Source organism: Otolemur garnettii, unplaced genomic scaffold (assembly GCF_000181295.1).
Source record: "Otolemur garnettii isolate 467f Iridium unplaced genomic scaffold, OtoGar3 scaffold00031, whole genome shotgun sequence".
Lineage (NCBI taxonomy): Eukaryota > Metazoa > Chordata > Mammalia > Primates > Galagidae > Otolemur > Otolemur garnettii.
Window position 1 is genome coordinate 4448800 of NW_003852426.1, and position 15823 is coordinate 4464622.

Here is a 15823-nt window from a genome sequence, read left to right on the forward strand (position 1 = left end):
CAGCTCTGATTCATCCCACTGATCTAGGCATCAGCTGGGCATGGTAGCAGGGGGTGAAGATTCAAGGAGGGTGGTGGAGCACTGATGCCCATGCCCTGTGCTCACCCCTAGTTGATCAACAAGATTGTGTTTGTGGTGAGCTTCGTGGGCAACCGTGGCACCTTCATCCGCGGCTATAAAGCCATGGTCATGGACATGGAATTCCTCTACCACGTGGGCTACATCTTGACTAGTGTGCTGGGCCTCTTCGCCCATGAGCTCTTCTACAGCATCTTGGTGAGGCCCCTGGCTGGGCTGGGGCTGGATGGGGCATAGGCAGTTGAGGTGTCCCATGAGTTGCTGGCAGTTCCCCAGCACCAGTCTCTCTGTCCAGTCTTTTTGTTGCTGAGCTAGGAGGAATGGGTTCATCACCTGGCCCTGGCCTGGCTCCAAGGCCCACTTCTGGTCCCCATCTCACCCATTTCTCCTACAGAGTAGAGTGGAGGTACCAGCCTGGTTCTGGAGCTAGGCCATGAGTTTGCATCCCAGCTTGACCACTGCTAGCTGTGTAGCTTTGGATGAGTTTCCTGATTGCCCTGTGTGTCAGTTTCTCCTTGTATAAAATGTGGATAATAGCAGCCCCTATCTTCTAGAATAATTGTGAGGATGAAATGAGCTAATGCATGAACAGCGGTTCTCAACCTTTGGGTTGTGACCCCTCCCTTTGTAACAATGAAAATACATCACAGCATTAGGAAGGTTGAGAACTACTAACTTAGAGTGTTTTCTGGTGTGCAGCAAGTGCACTGTAAGAGCTGGCTGGTATCTCCTTCTGTGGCCAGGGTTCAGCTACCCATCTCATCCTCATGCCTTCCCTGGGCCAGGCTCCTCCAAAAGCTTCCCTGAGCTTGGTTACTCCTGCCTCAGTGGAGACCCTGAAGGAGGAGCCTGGGCAGCCCTGGAGTCCTCAGAGATATCCCTAGTGAGATTGGCTGGCCCAGCCCCTCAAGGCTCTGTCCCTGTCCTGCAGCTCTTTGATCTCATCTACCGAGAGGAGACGCTATTCAATGTCATAAAGAGTGTGACCCGCAATGGCCGTTCCATCTTGCTGACTGCCCTGCTGGCCCTCATCCTGGTCTACCTCTTCTCCATTGTTGGTTTCCTCTTCCTCAAGGATGACTTCATCCTTGAGGTTGACCGGCTGCCCAGCAACCACTCCAGAGGTCTCGCGGACTTCCTCTTCTGGGCGGGTGTGCATGGGATGAGGTTGGGCCTCACAGGTGACAGGCGTCAGGACCTCCAGGTTGCCTGTTTCTCCTCTTGGGTTCTGGGAAGGTCTGGTTCACATCAATCTGCCTCTCTCTTTCCTGGGGCAGACTTGGTATGGGAGCACCTTGGGTCTCTGGCCCGGAGCCACTTGCTCGAAAGCTGGAGCCACTCGCAGATGCTGTCATTCATATTCAACTCAGTATTTGCAGGGGCTGCCTCATGCTGGCCTACGGGTACGGGGACTGTGCCCTTGTCCTGTGTGCAGCCCAGTGAGGCCAGAGGCATGAAGAGCTGGCAGCATCAGTAACCTTTTCTGCAGAGTATGGGGCAGGGAACACAGCCAGGAGGATGATAAAGCCAGGCATTTGGGTCGTTTGGTGACCTTGCCCATGTCCCCTCCAGCCAGCCCCCTGGGGATGCCACATGGAGCTGCTGCATTTGTGGGCACTTGCAGTGGGGACAAGATGGACTGTGTCTCAGAAGTCTCAGTGCCTGAGGTCCTAGAAGGTGAGGCAGTGTGTCTATGGGGTCTGGATTGGGGGGGGGGGCAGATGGCCTAAGTCTGAGCATGCTATCTGCTTGCAGAGGATGAAGAGCTGGACAGCACAGAGCGGGCCTGTGACACTCTGTTGATGTGCATTGTCACTGTCATGAACCACGGGCTGCGCAATGGTGGTGGCGTGGGCGATATTCTCCGCAAGCCCTCCAAAGATGTGAGCACCCTGCCTCACCCCAAATCCACGACTCCAAGTCCCTGTCCAGATCAGCAAATGTGCAGAGTCCTGTCCTTGGCCTCCGGTATACCTTCCACGTGGAACCCCTCTTGTCTGTATCCCGTTCCCTGCTCTCTACACTCAGTCACTTCCCTTCTTCAGCCTTTCCACTGTTGCTGAGCTAGCCCATCACCCCCTCCAGCTCACTTTAAATGCCATAAGAAAGACTTGGCAACTAAACCTTGCCCCAGGGCTAGGGAAGGTGTGAGTCAGGCCATGCAGGGCTCTGCTGGGGCCACTGGCTTGGCACAGCCCCCAGGAGAGGGTTGGGGGTGGGGGAGCTGAGTTGGCCTCATGAGGAAGCCTCATGATTTGGCTAGGGCAGCTGCTACTCCCTGAAGGGCAGTCCTCCCCTAGTTGCTTGGGAATGAAAACCCTGGCCAGATGGAGGGTTTCTAGAATGTGTGAGGCCAGGCATCCTGAGGGTGGGGCCTGGCTCTCCCTCTAATAAAAGCAAAAGGCAGAGACAAGGTGAGTCGTGCAGTCCTAGCTCCCCGTGCCACATTCCTTCTATAGGGCTCCATCCTGGCAGAGCCTGAGTCTGCTCTGTCTTAATTCAGACTCAGGGCTTCTGGTTATAATTCTTGCTCCATGGAGCTAGATGGGTCCACTCTGCCACCTTCATGGCCTTTGGAGTCAAAGGCCCTCACCATATTCTGGGGTCTGGGTCCCCTTTATCATAGCCCTGATCCCTTGCATGAGTCCTGTCCTGCTAGTGAACTTGGTGACCCTTGGGTCCAGCCTTCTTATCTTGCCTCTGTAGGAGTCTCTCTTCCCAGCCCGAGTGGTCTACGATCTCCTATTCTTCTTCATTGTCATCATCATTGTGCTGAACCTCATCTTTGGGGTGATCATCGACACCTTCGCTGACTTGCGTAGTGAGAAGCAGAAGAAGGAGGAGATTCTCAAGACAACGTGCTTCATCTGTGGTGAGGGCTGGTTCCCGCACTGCAGAGGCCACAACAGGACTGGGGTGGCCTGTGCACTGGGGAACCCTGTCCTGGGACTGATGGCTCAGTTTGCTCATCCCAGAATTGAGAACATGACCCTGCCTAAACTTGAATAGAAGAGTGGTAAAGGGCCGTCCCTTTAAATCCTCTCAGTTCACAGATGAGGAAGCTGGAGCCAGGTAGTGGCCTTAAGTCTCTGGACTCTGTCCAGTGCTTTTCCTACCCCTCATAGGAAGTGCTAATCCCCTCACCAGGCCCCTCAGGCTAAGGGGCAGGGGTCACCTCTACGACTTCCCTTTCCCACACATTCCTGCTCCTCCCGCATTTGGGGGCTTTGGGCAATTCTGACATTTGCTCCCAGAGCCCTCAGCTGCCCCTGCAGAAGTCTGCAACTGTGGCGAGTCAGGATCTTAGTGGCTGCTACTTTAAATAGAAGTGACCCAAATATCCCAGAGTCTGTGTCAGAAGCATTCTCAGGAGAACAAATGCCCTCATTGCATGGCGGCCAATCCCCTCCTCCAGGTGGCCCCACAGTAGGTCTTAGAGGCTAATGGTTTCATCTTTGCCCTCTGTACCTTTAAGGTCTGGAGAGGGACAAGTTTGACAACAAGACGGTGTCATTTGAGGAGCACATCAAGTTGGAGCACAACATGTGGAACTACCTGTACTTCATCGTGCTGGTCCGTGTGAAAAACAAGACGGACTACACGGGCCCCGAGAGCTATGTGGCCCAGATGATTAAGGTGTGAGCAGGGGTGGTGTGGGGCCTGTGGCCAAAACCAGGTGTTCTAGAGCCAAAGTGGCTGTGCACCAGAGGCCCTCATGGCCTTAGTTTCTGAGTCCCCTGGCCCTGGAGAGGAGTGGCCACAACTGCACTGTCCTGGGAAGACAGCTGCAGCCATGTGTTGAAAGGTCAGCAGGGGAGCAGAGAGCAGCTGGAGGCAGCTTCTGCCGCACAGGAGCCCTGCCAGCTGGCCACTGCTGTGGAGGGGTCCTTGCTCTTTCCGTGTCAGGAAAAAGTCCACAACAAGCTGGTCAGCCCTGAAGGACAATCATCGTGTCCCTGGGCCTATGGGCACATTGCTGCTGAGATGTGGACATGGGAGACTGCCTGTGGCTGATGATCTGGGGTCACTCTGAGGGAGCTCTGTCTAGTTTGGACAGGGAGGAGGGCAGCTTCTTGAAGTCTGGATGGTCCCCATGGGCTGAGAGGGAGGCTGGAATATCTTAAAATCATCAGATTTAGAGTTATCAAATTTATAATCTGTCCAATTTCTATAGTAGTGAAGGGAGTGAATCATAAATAAGGGACATTCTTTTGTCTTTTAGGTCTTACTGTGTTTCGAACTGATCTTTGAGTATAGGTTTATCTGTTGGTCTCAGAATTTATATCTTGCAACCAGGAACCAGAAAACTGTTTGGTGCCCTCTCCCTTCCCACTCCTCCTCTGTCCTGGGAGATGTGGTTTTGCCTCCCAGACACGTCAGACGCCAGCCCTTCTCAGCAGAGCCTCCTGCTCCTTCAATTTGTCATCTGTCTGACTCGCATCTTCCTTGACTGTGGGGTGTATTGCTGGGTGGGAGGGAGGAAGGAAGGAAGGAAGGAAGGAAGGAGATTCAGGGTCTGGTTGGGGAGGCCTTCCCCTCCACCTCTCGTGGGGTGTTGGGAGTAAACAGACAGTGTGGTTACCAGCAAAGGACTCAAACTCAGCTGACAAGGCCATCCAACGGAAGCCAGCCCGTCATGGTGGCAGAGGGTTCTCTGCCAGCTCACTTTGGCCCTGGGAAGGACCCAGGTCAATTCAGATTTTCCCATGACACATCCCTGGCGAGTAATTTTGTCAAGGGTGTGGCAGGAGCCTCCTCACACATTACTGTTTTTCTAGAGGCTTTCCTAGCTTGAACCCAAGCCTACTCACCCCACTGGTGATGTTTTTCAGAACAAGAACCTGGACTGGTTTCCCCGGATGCGGGCCATGTCCCTTGTGAGCAACGAGGGTGAAGGGGAACAGAATGAGATCCGGATTCTTCAGGACAAGCTCAACTCCACCATGAAGCTAGTGTCCCACCTCACTGCCCAGCTCAATGAGCTCAAGGAGCAGGTATACATTCCTCCCTATACTGCCCCTGCCCTGGGGTCCCCTGAGGGCTCCCTCATTCTGCCTTGTGGGTGAGCAGGTGCTGGGTGCCAGGGCCTTCAAGCTCCCCTACCCCTACCTATCTTTCCTATTGGCCTCTGTTCCTGGCCTCGGGTGTGAAGGCAGGTTCCACACACTCTCCCCTCCATGGCAAGCCAGACGGGGATTAGTAAACCCTGCTCCATGCCCTTGGGAAGACCAGGCTAAATGGAACCTTGGTATAGGGGTGTGGGGCCCTATTTCATGTCCCCCTTCTACAGCTGCAAGGATTCCCTGCAAAGGGTTCACTGGAGGTGGGGAAGTTTAAGGCTCCTTCTGCCCAGAACATCCTCCTCTGCATCTGGCAGTGATTACATGAGGATCAGGCAGCCCCTCTGTTAGGTGGGATGGTTTTCCAGCTGCACCAAATCAGGGGTTTGTGACATGCTAATTGAGAATGAGAGTTTGGAGCTGACATCCTTGCAGCACCAAGGGCCCTCGGCAAAACAGCAGCTGGACCCATGGAAGGAGGGTAGGCACCAGCTCTCCTGCAGTGCCCACAGATTGGACCTGTTGGCATCTGTTTAACCCTAGATGACGGAACAGCGGAAACGCAGGCAACGCCTAGGCTTTGTGGATGTCCAGAACTGTATGAGCCGCTGAGGAGAGCCACCGAAGGCCCCAACAGGGGGTATGTCTTACTGGAGACTGTGACTAGGAGTAATGCTCCCTCCCTTGGGTCAAGTGGCCTGGCCAGCCTGCCAGACACCCCCATACCAACCCAGCCTCTGATGAGCATGGAAGGGGAGCCTCAGAGCTAATAGTCCTGCTTAGAGACCTTACAGAAAGACTCAAGGAAATTCACTAGGCCCCAGTTTACCTTAGTGCCTCAGAGGAGGAAAAGTCCTGGAGAACTTTGTCCTTTAAAACAGTAACTGACATCTCTCTGTAGCCCTCCTTGTGGGTGATTAGGAGTAGGCTCACCTCTTTTATCTCCAAGCACTACATTTGGTTGCTGCCTGCCTCTAGGGGAGGAGGCAGTAATGCTGTTACTAGTGATTCTAGGCCTTTGTTATTTAACTTATTCCATGGGTGCAGTGCTCAGCCCTGCCCACGGCTACACAGCTCCCTCTGTGCCTCAGATCTGCTGTAGACAGTGTGCAGACCTCACTATGGGTATCCAGGCCACCCCTTGGCACCGCTTCAGGTGGCCTGATGACTCAAGGATGGATAGCCTTGCTCCTGGGACCTGCCTCTTCCCCAGCCTCCTGGGGAAGAGTCACAAGCCCATGTGACAAAGGGCTGAACTGTTAAGAGTGGCTGTTTTTTGACTGCTTATTTTTTCTCCTTTTGGTGTAATGTTTTACAGATTCTTTGGCCTGAGAACTAATATGTTAATTGCCTTAAATAAATTAATAAAAAATCTAGTCCATTAAAAAGGGATGTTTCCTGTATTGCCTCAGGGGATGTACCGATTAATTAACAGAGTACACTGGCAGAGGAGAGCAATACAAGCCCTTCCCTGCTGGCCTGGCTTCTCCAGAGATGTTCTGAGTAACATCCTACCCCCCAGCATTGCTAAACAGGGGGTCCTGGACTGAACTGTATTTTAGTCTAGTGAGTTTCCATTGTAATCCTATTCCATTTATTTTACACATTCCATAATATACCATAATATACCGATGAATCCTGGTACAAATCTAGGTATAAACAAGGTTAAGAACCCACTTTCACTTTGTACCAATGAGGGGTGCTGTGGGCCCCAGCCTTACCTGTTCTTCCGCAGTACTCTTAACAAAAGGATGCTCAAGTAAGGAATGTGAACATCTTTTTTTTTTTTTTTTAAGACAGAGCCTCAAGCTGTCCCCCTGGGTAGAGTCCCATGGTATCACAGCTCACAGCAACCTCCAACTCCTGGGCTCAAGCAAGTCTCCTGCCTCCGCCTCCCAAGTAGCTGGGACCACAGGCACCTACCACAACGCCCAGCTATTTTTTGGTTGCAGCCATCATTATTGTTTGGTGGGCCCAGGCTGGATTCGAACCCGCCACCTTAGGTGTATGTGGCTGGCGCCTTAGCCACTTGAGCCATAGGCACCGAGCCAGGAATGTGAACATCTTACCAGTAAGAGCTGAGGTTCCATGGAATAATGTGACCCTGTGGGTCTCCCCAGCCAGTAGGGGCTCTGTCCTGTGGTCTCCCACAGAACCTGTCCACAGTGCTAAAGCCAACTGCAACCTGAGGCCTGACCTGTCTAGAGCTTTGCTGTCCCTTAAACCAACTAGCACACAAGGTTTTGCAAGGTCAGGGCAGAGGCCTGAGCTCCGTCCACTGAGTCAGTGGGGACGAATGCCAAGCAGGGCTTCACATCTCTCAGCCTCATCACCTCCCTGCTGCTTTCTGTTTGCAACAGGATGCCCTTTTAGATATTGACCGTTATTTCTGGCATCCTCCCAGGAGCTCCTACAACAAAAGGGAGCCTGAGAATCTTGCCAGGAGACAGTCAGACCGCTGGAGAGGTGGGGGCTCCTGTGGCCCAGCAGGAAACATCTTGTGCAGAGGTCCTGTTACTCTCCCTTGTTAGGCCCAGAGGAAAACCTGCGTTTCCTCTCCCCAGGAGACTTCCCTACCCTGACCAATGGTCATGGCAGAGAGCTCAAATAGCATCTCTTCTGAGGCTGAAACTTATAACAACAAGGGCTTCCTTTTTGTGAAGGTTAGATGAGATTCCCAAACCATGAGGTCAGGGGGGCATTGGGGCAGCTTTATTAACAATGGCAACATACAAGACTCCACACTTATGTACGTGGGCGATATAAGGACTGAGCCCAGGCCTTATGCTTTTCCTCAGGACCCTTGGGGGCAAACTTTTCCTGCAGTTTCTTCCACATGCCTTTATTCATCTCCTTAAACTCTTCCAAGGTGTCTGCAAAAGGGGAAGACAAAAGAGAGAGACTAAAGTCTACAACTTGATGGCATAGACGGGCCCTACAGAGCTTTTCTGACATAAGCATGCCTTGCTTTTCTGTACTCCTGAAGTTCAGACCCAAGTTCTAAAAAGCAGATCAAAAGTCAACAGAAATGACTGCTCATGGTGACTGAGCACTGTGTGTCATTCCCTGTACCCAGCACACTGCAAGCTCACAGCAATCTCCTGCCCTCCCCACACTTAGCATCTAAGCGAGGTGTGCTGCCTGCTGCCCTGCTCCATACAGGGGCACAGAAATGACCCTGCAGCATCTGCTAAGCAACCTATAGGCCCAGATGCTTCGTTGAAAAACTTGGTCTGCTTCACACAGATCTTCCTAGCTCCATTTTCAGATGTGGAAACTGAAGCAGAGGGAGGTTAAGTAACTTGCTCAAGTTGCACAGCTAAGAAGTGGTAGAGGTGGGATTTGTACCAGGGTGGTGTGGGCCATGAAAAGTTAGCTACCTTTACTACTCTGAAAGCAGGAGGTGCAAGTACTAGCAAGACCTACATCCCAACCCCAACACCTAGGAACCAAAGCAGAATTTCTTGGCCTTAGTGCTATCAATATTTTAGGCCAGATAATTTTCTGTTGTGGGTTGACTGGATGTGCAGCAGCATCCTGGACTGTACATACTAGACACCAGTTGCATCTCTGGTCCCTCCCACCAGCTGTGACAACTAAAAATGTCTTCATGCCTCTGTGCCTACTTGCCCTGGCAATGAGGCCTGTTCTCTATGGCGAATGTATCCTGCTTTCTAAGCTTTCTTACTCTTGTAAGTCTATCTTTCTCTCCCTCAATAAACTGTTTCATACTTGCCTTAAAAAAAAAAAAAAGAAAGAAAGAAAGAAAGAAAAAATGTCTGTAGACATGCTACATATCCCCTGGGGGGCCAACTGTCCCCGGTTAAGAATTACTGGTCTGAAGTCTTTCCAGGGCAAAGTTCCATGACATCTAATTTTAGCGGTACTTTTAATTCAGATAATTTCATAGTATTGTTTAGCTTTCATAGACTGAATTTTTATCTGTTAACTTCTGGAGAAAAAGAATAGCTTTTCTGAAAAGATAACATTATTATTAACAATTGTCAGGGGCTCTTGCCTAATTAGGATATGCCCTGTACTTTAGCCACAAGTTCAGCATCTTGGACTTTTCCAGAAGTCCAGGTTCCCACATGGAACACAAAATGCGACAGTGAGGTATCTGTGTCCACTTACAAGTCATGGGGCCTCCTTTAGCATGTCCCAGACTCCAATCCCAGCTGGACACATACGTGACCCCAACCATGGCCACAATTCAGACTTGGTAGGCCCGCAAAGCGTCTTACTGCAAGGTGCAGCAGGTCATTTCTTGCCCCATCAAAAGAAATATTTGGTAAGCTTATTCTACACAGTTGCAACAAAAACATGAGGCCTACTTTGAAAACAAAAGCGAATTTCCTGTAACTAAACGTAGCCAGAACAAGCTACAGCACAGGCCCATGGAGGAAACTCCTACATCTCCCATCCTTCATTGCTGCTTGTTTCTCTACTCACAGAGGCTTCCCTGAGGGTTAACAAAGAGAGGGCAGAGGCAGGGCTCCTGGAACTTATTTCCATCCTAATTTCAAATTCAAACTTCGCTCAAATTTTCTGGGGCTTTCACAATGACAATGTGCACCAATTCTGGTAATTACATGGACTCAGGGACATGGAAGTAAATTTACACATTAAAAAAGATTTGCCTGGCTAGGTGTGGTGGCTTGCTTGAGCTAGGCTGATGCCAGAGCACTCTAGCTTGGGGCAAAAGAATGAGAGTCTCTTAAAAAAAAAAATCCCCAAAACAAAAAACAAACATAAGTTGTTAATAAAGTGAATCTGTCTGGGCAAAATATCTTCACCCCAGTTTTCCAGAAAGTACTATAATAAAAGTAGAAGCAGTTGACACACAACAGCAAGTGACACTACCAAGTTTTAAACTGCTCTGAGGGTAAGAGTTTCCTAGAAGGCCAAATCATCAAAACTTAGTTGCTAAAGCTGCCAGAAGAAAAGGAAAAGAGAAATTTCTAGAGTACCAAAAGGCAAATGTTTCAGGGCTGTGCCCTGCCAGAAAAGGTTAGCCTATTTTTACATACAATATCCTTGGTAATAAAAATAGTAATTTTCCAGTACCTGCCTATCTCAACACTGGCTCCCCCTGCTCTCTCTTCAGCAACAATGGAGACAGGGAAGTAAGGAGGGGATGGGCTTGGCAGGGTGTTTCCTTTCAGGGTCTATCAATGACTCTAAAATATATCTAGTTAAACTCAAATCTAACCCACTGACCATGTCCCCTGAGTCAGATTAACTCTTAGGCGGATATCCCCATACACATTTATTGAATGGCTTTTTGTTTTAATTAAAATCCTTGTATGTAAAGCCCCCTTAGGACCATACAAATAAAATTATTTTCCTTCTATCTTGATTTCAACTACTTCCATTTGGCAAATATGTATTTCCCTGTTCCTTGCTGCTCAGCTTTGAATTAAAAAGCACTGAACATAGATTTTCTTTTTAAAATAATGCCTTTGACCTTTTCCACATTCTGTGGCCAAAGGCATGAGCCCTGTAGCTTCAGAATTTCTTCTGGGTTATTTCATAAGACTTTCCATCAAGCAAAATTGTCTTATTAGATAATTCCCCTTGGCTGCTCAAACTCAAAGAATCATTTGCAAAGCTGTGCTTTTAATACCTGTGGACAGGATCAGCTTGTACTCTTCCACCGATAAGCCACTGAAGCTGGTATCTCTAGGCCGAGGATACTAGTCATGGGCAGAGAGGGAGAGAGAAGGGAGGGAAGATTAGTTCTGCAACTTTGCCCTTTCACCTGGGCATCCAGAAGCCAGGAAGCCTGGCAAGGAGAGAAGCAGTGCCACCTTGAGTTCAAGACTTGGTATAGCAAGAACAGGTTCATCTGGAGGAGGCGTGTCCAACTTTAGTGTACACAGGAATCTTCTCTGGAAAATGCAGGCTCTGATTTCAGAAGGTCTGGGTGAGGCCTACGAGCCTGCATTTCTTTTCTTTCTTTCTTTCTTTTTTTTTTTTAGAGACAGAGTTTCACTTTGTCACCCTCTGTAGAGTGCTATGGCGTCACAGTTCATAGCAACCTCAAACTCTTGGGCTTAGGCGATTCTCTTGCCTTAGCCTCCCAAGTAGCTGGGACTACAGGCACCCACCACAAGCCTGGCTATTTTTTTGTTGCAGTTTGGCCGGGGCCAGGTTCGAACTCGCCACCCTCAGTATATGGGGCCAGTGCCCTACTCACTGAGCCACAGGTGCTACCCAAGCCTGCATTTCTAACTTGCTTCCATGTGACAGCCATGCTGCGGCTCTCGGACCATACTTTCAGCAGGGGAGATTTAGAAGGAATCCCTTCTTTAGGCTTTTCCATTTGGCCATTTGTATTTATAGAGTCACTGAACATATTTTTGAAGTCTGGGAAAAACCAAACTCCATAGAACTTGATAGTAATCATGTCAAGGCTCAGCTTTGGAAAGGGACAGGACTTTCCCAGTCATCCCATCTTTAAAACCAGTGTGTGGAGAAGTACTCCCTCCACCAAAGTGGATGAGAAAGTATGTTTAAGAGCCGAAGGTTGTCAAGACACTCCCAGAAGCATACACTGGCATATCAATTATATGGTTCTTATTCATAATTCTAGCTTTTATTTAGGTGAGCCAAAAGCCTCTACCAGGCACCTTTGTTGACTTGGTTGACACTGCTGGTTCCATTCGAAAGTAACACCCACCACTCTTTACAAAGATTTTCACTCATTCTTATTGGCTGTACTGTCAAGAGGGCTAGGGATATAAAAAAACTGTGGCCCACTCACCTTGTGTTTGTAGTAGTTTGAATGGAGTCGTGCTAAGCTCTCATACATCTGATCACAGGCTTCAGGCTCTGCAATCTGAAAAACAAAGGAAGTGAGCAAAGGAATCCTGCCTTCCATACTGTGTTGTACCTTGAGGGTGGACATACTTAATAAAGCATTCACAAGAAGCAGGCCTGCAGCTATCACTGGCTTCTCTGCTCTGTGGGAAGCAGACCTGGCCTACATCTCTGCTATTAGAAACCACATTTTTGGAAGAATGGCTCTACCTCAATTTCCCCAACTTGGGGGGGGAAACTGATAAATCATCCAGCAAACAAACATTTGTTAAGCTTCTGTGACTTGTGAACCACCATGTCAGTGATGGTGAGATGCCACAACAGAAATGTAAGGTTGGGCAGGGTATGCCTAACAAAGAATACTGGGCAGTGTGTGCTCTGAGGATGGAGAGGGAGAGTCCCTACCCACAGAAGTGGTCAGTGCCTGATGAAAATGAGACTACGCTGGGCTTTGAAGGATGCACACAAGTTGGGGAGCAGAAGAGAAAAGGGTGGGTCTTTCCTGGTGGAGGGTATAGCCTGATCAAAGCAGGAAGCAGGAATGCTATGGGTTGCTTCCAGCCAGATCAGTCTGACTGAAAGCCTGAACATAAAGATAGAAGAGCCTGGGTGAGAGAAAAAGATGAAAGCTTTTTTTTTTTTTTTCAGACAGAGTCTCACTCTGTCACCCTGGGTAGAGTGTTGCGGCATCATACCTCACAATGTTAAACTCATGGGCTCAATCAATCTTGAGCCTCAACCTCTCAAGAGGCTGGGGCTACAGGTGCCCACCACAATGCAATGCCTAGTTTTTCTATTTTTAGTAGAGACACGGTCTCACTCTTGCTTAGGCTGGTCTCTAGCTCCTGAGCTCAAGCAATCCAGCTGCCTTAGCCTTTCAGAGTGCTAGGATTACAGGTGTAAGCCAGCAAACCCAGCTAAAGAACCAGAGAATGTAGATGGGGACTCCAGTTAGGTCCTGCTAGAAAGAAGGCCCAGAGTACTGAGGGGAAATAAATAAATCCTCTGGGTGCCCCAAAAAGTGATGCCCCTGCTGAAAATTCCTGGGAAGTCAGGTAATATACACATGAGAAGTGTTTTTCCCCCTTTCACACCTCTTTTTATTTTCCCTTCCTTCTGCACTTGCTATTATTTTTCTATAATTCTTTTTTTTTTTTTTTGAGACAGAGTCTTATTGTGTCACCCTCGGTAGAGTGCCATGGCATCACAGCTACAACCTCAAACTCCTGGGCTTAAGTAATCTCTTGCCTCAGCTTCCCGAGTAGCTGGGACTACAGGCACCCGCCACAATGCCTGGCTATTTTTTCTTGCAGTTGCCATTGTTGTTTAACTGGCCCAGGCTGGGTTCAAACCCGCTAGCCTCGGTGTATGTGGCTGGCGCTATAACCAGTGCACTACAGGCGCTGAGCCTTATCTATAATTCTTTACACTTTTCTGTCAAGAATTCTGAAAAGCTCCCTAGAATAAAAACTTGCTCTTTTATGTTTTTTCCCAGAATTCAAATGTTGAATTTTTTTCTACCTTAAATCCTTTCTTGAAGGCAGAGAATAAATAAATCAGTTGTGAGGCATTTTAATAGGTGGCTCCACTTCTGCCTCCATACACATGTCAAATGAGGTCCCCACTTTTCAGCAAACAATAAAGAGGATCCATCATTTAGTTCTACCCGATTCATTCCCAAGTTCAGGCTACTCATCATGAGAATGCCCAAGTAGCCACATCAGAGAAGAAGGATTATGGACTGAGGAAGTGGCCAGTTAGTATTGCTATCTGGTAATAAAAAGGCAATATCTGAGTGGATAGAATTAATAGATAAACACAAGGCTGGTGCCTCTCTGCTACTAAGCTATTCCAGGGAAAATCCAGTGGAACAGAATTCTGCACACAGGCTTTGGACTAATGCATTTGGAACATTATTTCCTCAGCAGGGCACATATAACCTAGAACTAACACAGAAGAACATAAGGTACAAGATACAAAAGGAAAACGAGAGTTAACACTGGCACAAAGTTTTTTGTGCACAAGATTATTACTTAAATTACCAAAAGATAATCGTGCGTTGCATCTTTTGCTTGCTCTCATCATACCTGTGCAGACTTGCTCACTTACAAAGTTAACAGGCATTCACTGAGCACCTACTCTGTGCTTGGCTCATTCATGAGCAGGGACACTCAGGTGAATAAATGTCTCTAAGGCTGTAGGGAGCAGTATAGTCAAACTGCCTGGTTTGAATCCTGGCATCATCATTTACCAGCTATGGGATGTCAGGCAGACCACCTGATCTTTCACCAAGAAACACTTTTTTGTTTTTTTTGAGACAGAGTCTTACTCACATGTCCCTCTTGGTAGAGTGCTATGACATCATGGTAGCTCAGAGCAACCTCAAACTCTTGGGCTCAGTGATCCTCCTGCTTCAGCCTCCCAAGTAGCTGGGACTACAGGCACTCGCCATGATGCCTGGTTAATTTTTCTATTTTTAGCAGAGGTGGGGTCTTGCTCTTGCTCAGGCTGGTGACTCCTGAGCTCAAGTAATCAGCCCACCTCAGCCTCCTAGAGTGCTAGGATTATAGGTGTGAGCCATGCTCCCTGGCCAAGAAACACTTAAAAAAAAATTCCACATTTTCTTTATCATTCTCTATATCTGTACATACACATATTTCTTCTAATCCACTTGAGCAGGAGTATAATGGCCCTTACCTCCATAATATGACCACCCTGTATTTCAGTGTTTATTTCCTGAAAATAACCACAGCCTCTTACATAACCACAGTTCATTGATTAAATTCAGGCCACCTTAATATTAATACAATACAATTATCTCACCTAATGTCTGTATTCCAATTCTGTCGATTGTCTCAGTAATAATCTACAGGAAAAATGGTTTTCCTACTGCAATGAACTGCCATGTAGCTTTAGGATCCTTTAATCTGGGACAATTCTTCGGCCTATCTTTCATGTATTGACATTTTTGAAGCATACTGGCCAACTTAACTTTCTTTTAAAAAGAAAAGATAATAATAGCCTCTACTTCCGAGGGTGCTGTGAGGATAAATGAGGTAATGCTTAGGCTTCTCTGAATCCTGGGCCTGGAACACTGACAAATATGAGTGATAAGATTTTCTTCAGGTTACAAATAGTAAATAATTCTAGTAAACATAGGTCCCTAATGGAGAAAGAATAAAACAGTCCAAGACAACCCTGGGGGTAGTAGATGGAGTATTGTACACAGGGTACATGGGCCTGTGGAGGAGGGCACAGACACTGCCTGGGGCTGCTGGGATCCAGGCAGGAAGTGCTGGAGAATGACCCATAGATGACAAGTCTATACCACAAAGGAAGTGGGGGTGCTCCAAGTACAGGACCAGCCAGTGCCAGCACCCAGGGAATGGCAGTGGGTCTGCCAGTGTGGCTGGTGTGTACTTCCAGAGTGTGGTGCTAGAGATGGAAATGAAAATACAAGGGAGGTCATCAAGGCTTTATTCACTCTCGACGAGTGGTTCTCAATCTTCTTAATGTCGTGACCCAGAGGTTAAAAACCGCTGCTCTAGACCTTACTCTCGACCAGTGGTTCTCAACCTTCTTAATATCGCGACCCAGAGGTTAAGAACCGCTGCTCTTACTCAGTGGTCACAGAGTAAGCCATGGTCCATGGTCAGGTCTGCCAAGTGAGCAGCTGCCTGTTCTACCCAGTCTTCACCTGATGGCCACTCACATGGACCTTCTCCTCCTACCACCATTCCAACTACCTTCCTAACCAAGCGGCTCCAAAAGTTCATGCTTCCTCCCAGAGCTTCTCTCCTGGGCTCCCACCATTGCTTCCTGATCAAACCCATACATATTTCTTTTCTTTTTTTTTTTTTTTT

At 48.4% G+C, this 15823-nt stretch overlaps 2 protein-coding genes across 2 annotated transcripts in view; one reads left to right on the forward strand and one right to left on the reverse strand.

The window, feature by feature from the left end:
- ITPR3 (inositol 1,4,5-trisphosphate receptor type 3) overlaps positions 1-6509 on the forward strand; it is a 77253-nt gene extending 70744 nt beyond the window's left edge. The window contains exons 51-58 of the mRNA XM_003789102.2: positions 112-276; positions 1010-1202; positions 1651-1755; positions 1834-1961; positions 2785-2950; positions 3554-3714; positions 4911-5072; positions 5682-6509. Of these exons, the coding sequence (XP_003789150.1) occupies positions 112-276; positions 1010-1202; positions 1651-1755; positions 1834-1961; positions 2785-2950; positions 3554-3714; positions 4911-5072; positions 5682-5750 (1149 nt within the window). The 3' untranslated portion in view covers positions 5751-6509. The remainder of the gene's footprint in view (positions 1-111; positions 277-1009; positions 1203-1650; positions 1756-1833; positions 1962-2784; positions 2951-3553; positions 3715-4910; positions 5073-5681) is intronic.
- A 1319-nt stretch (positions 6510-7828) lies between these two features.
- Positions 7829-15823, reverse strand: part of LOC100942600 (ubiquinol-cytochrome-c reductase complex assembly factor 2) — a 15508-nt gene continuing 7513 nt past the window's right edge. The window contains exons 2-4 of the mRNA XM_003789103.2: positions 11905-11979; positions 10765-10834; positions 7829-8011 (exon numbers count right to left, since the gene is read on the reverse strand). Of these exons, the coding sequence (XP_003789151.1) occupies positions 7884-8011; positions 10765-10834; positions 11905-11979 (273 nt within the window). The 3' untranslated portion in view covers positions 7829-7883. The remainder of the gene's footprint in view (positions 8012-10764; positions 10835-11904; positions 11980-15823) is intronic.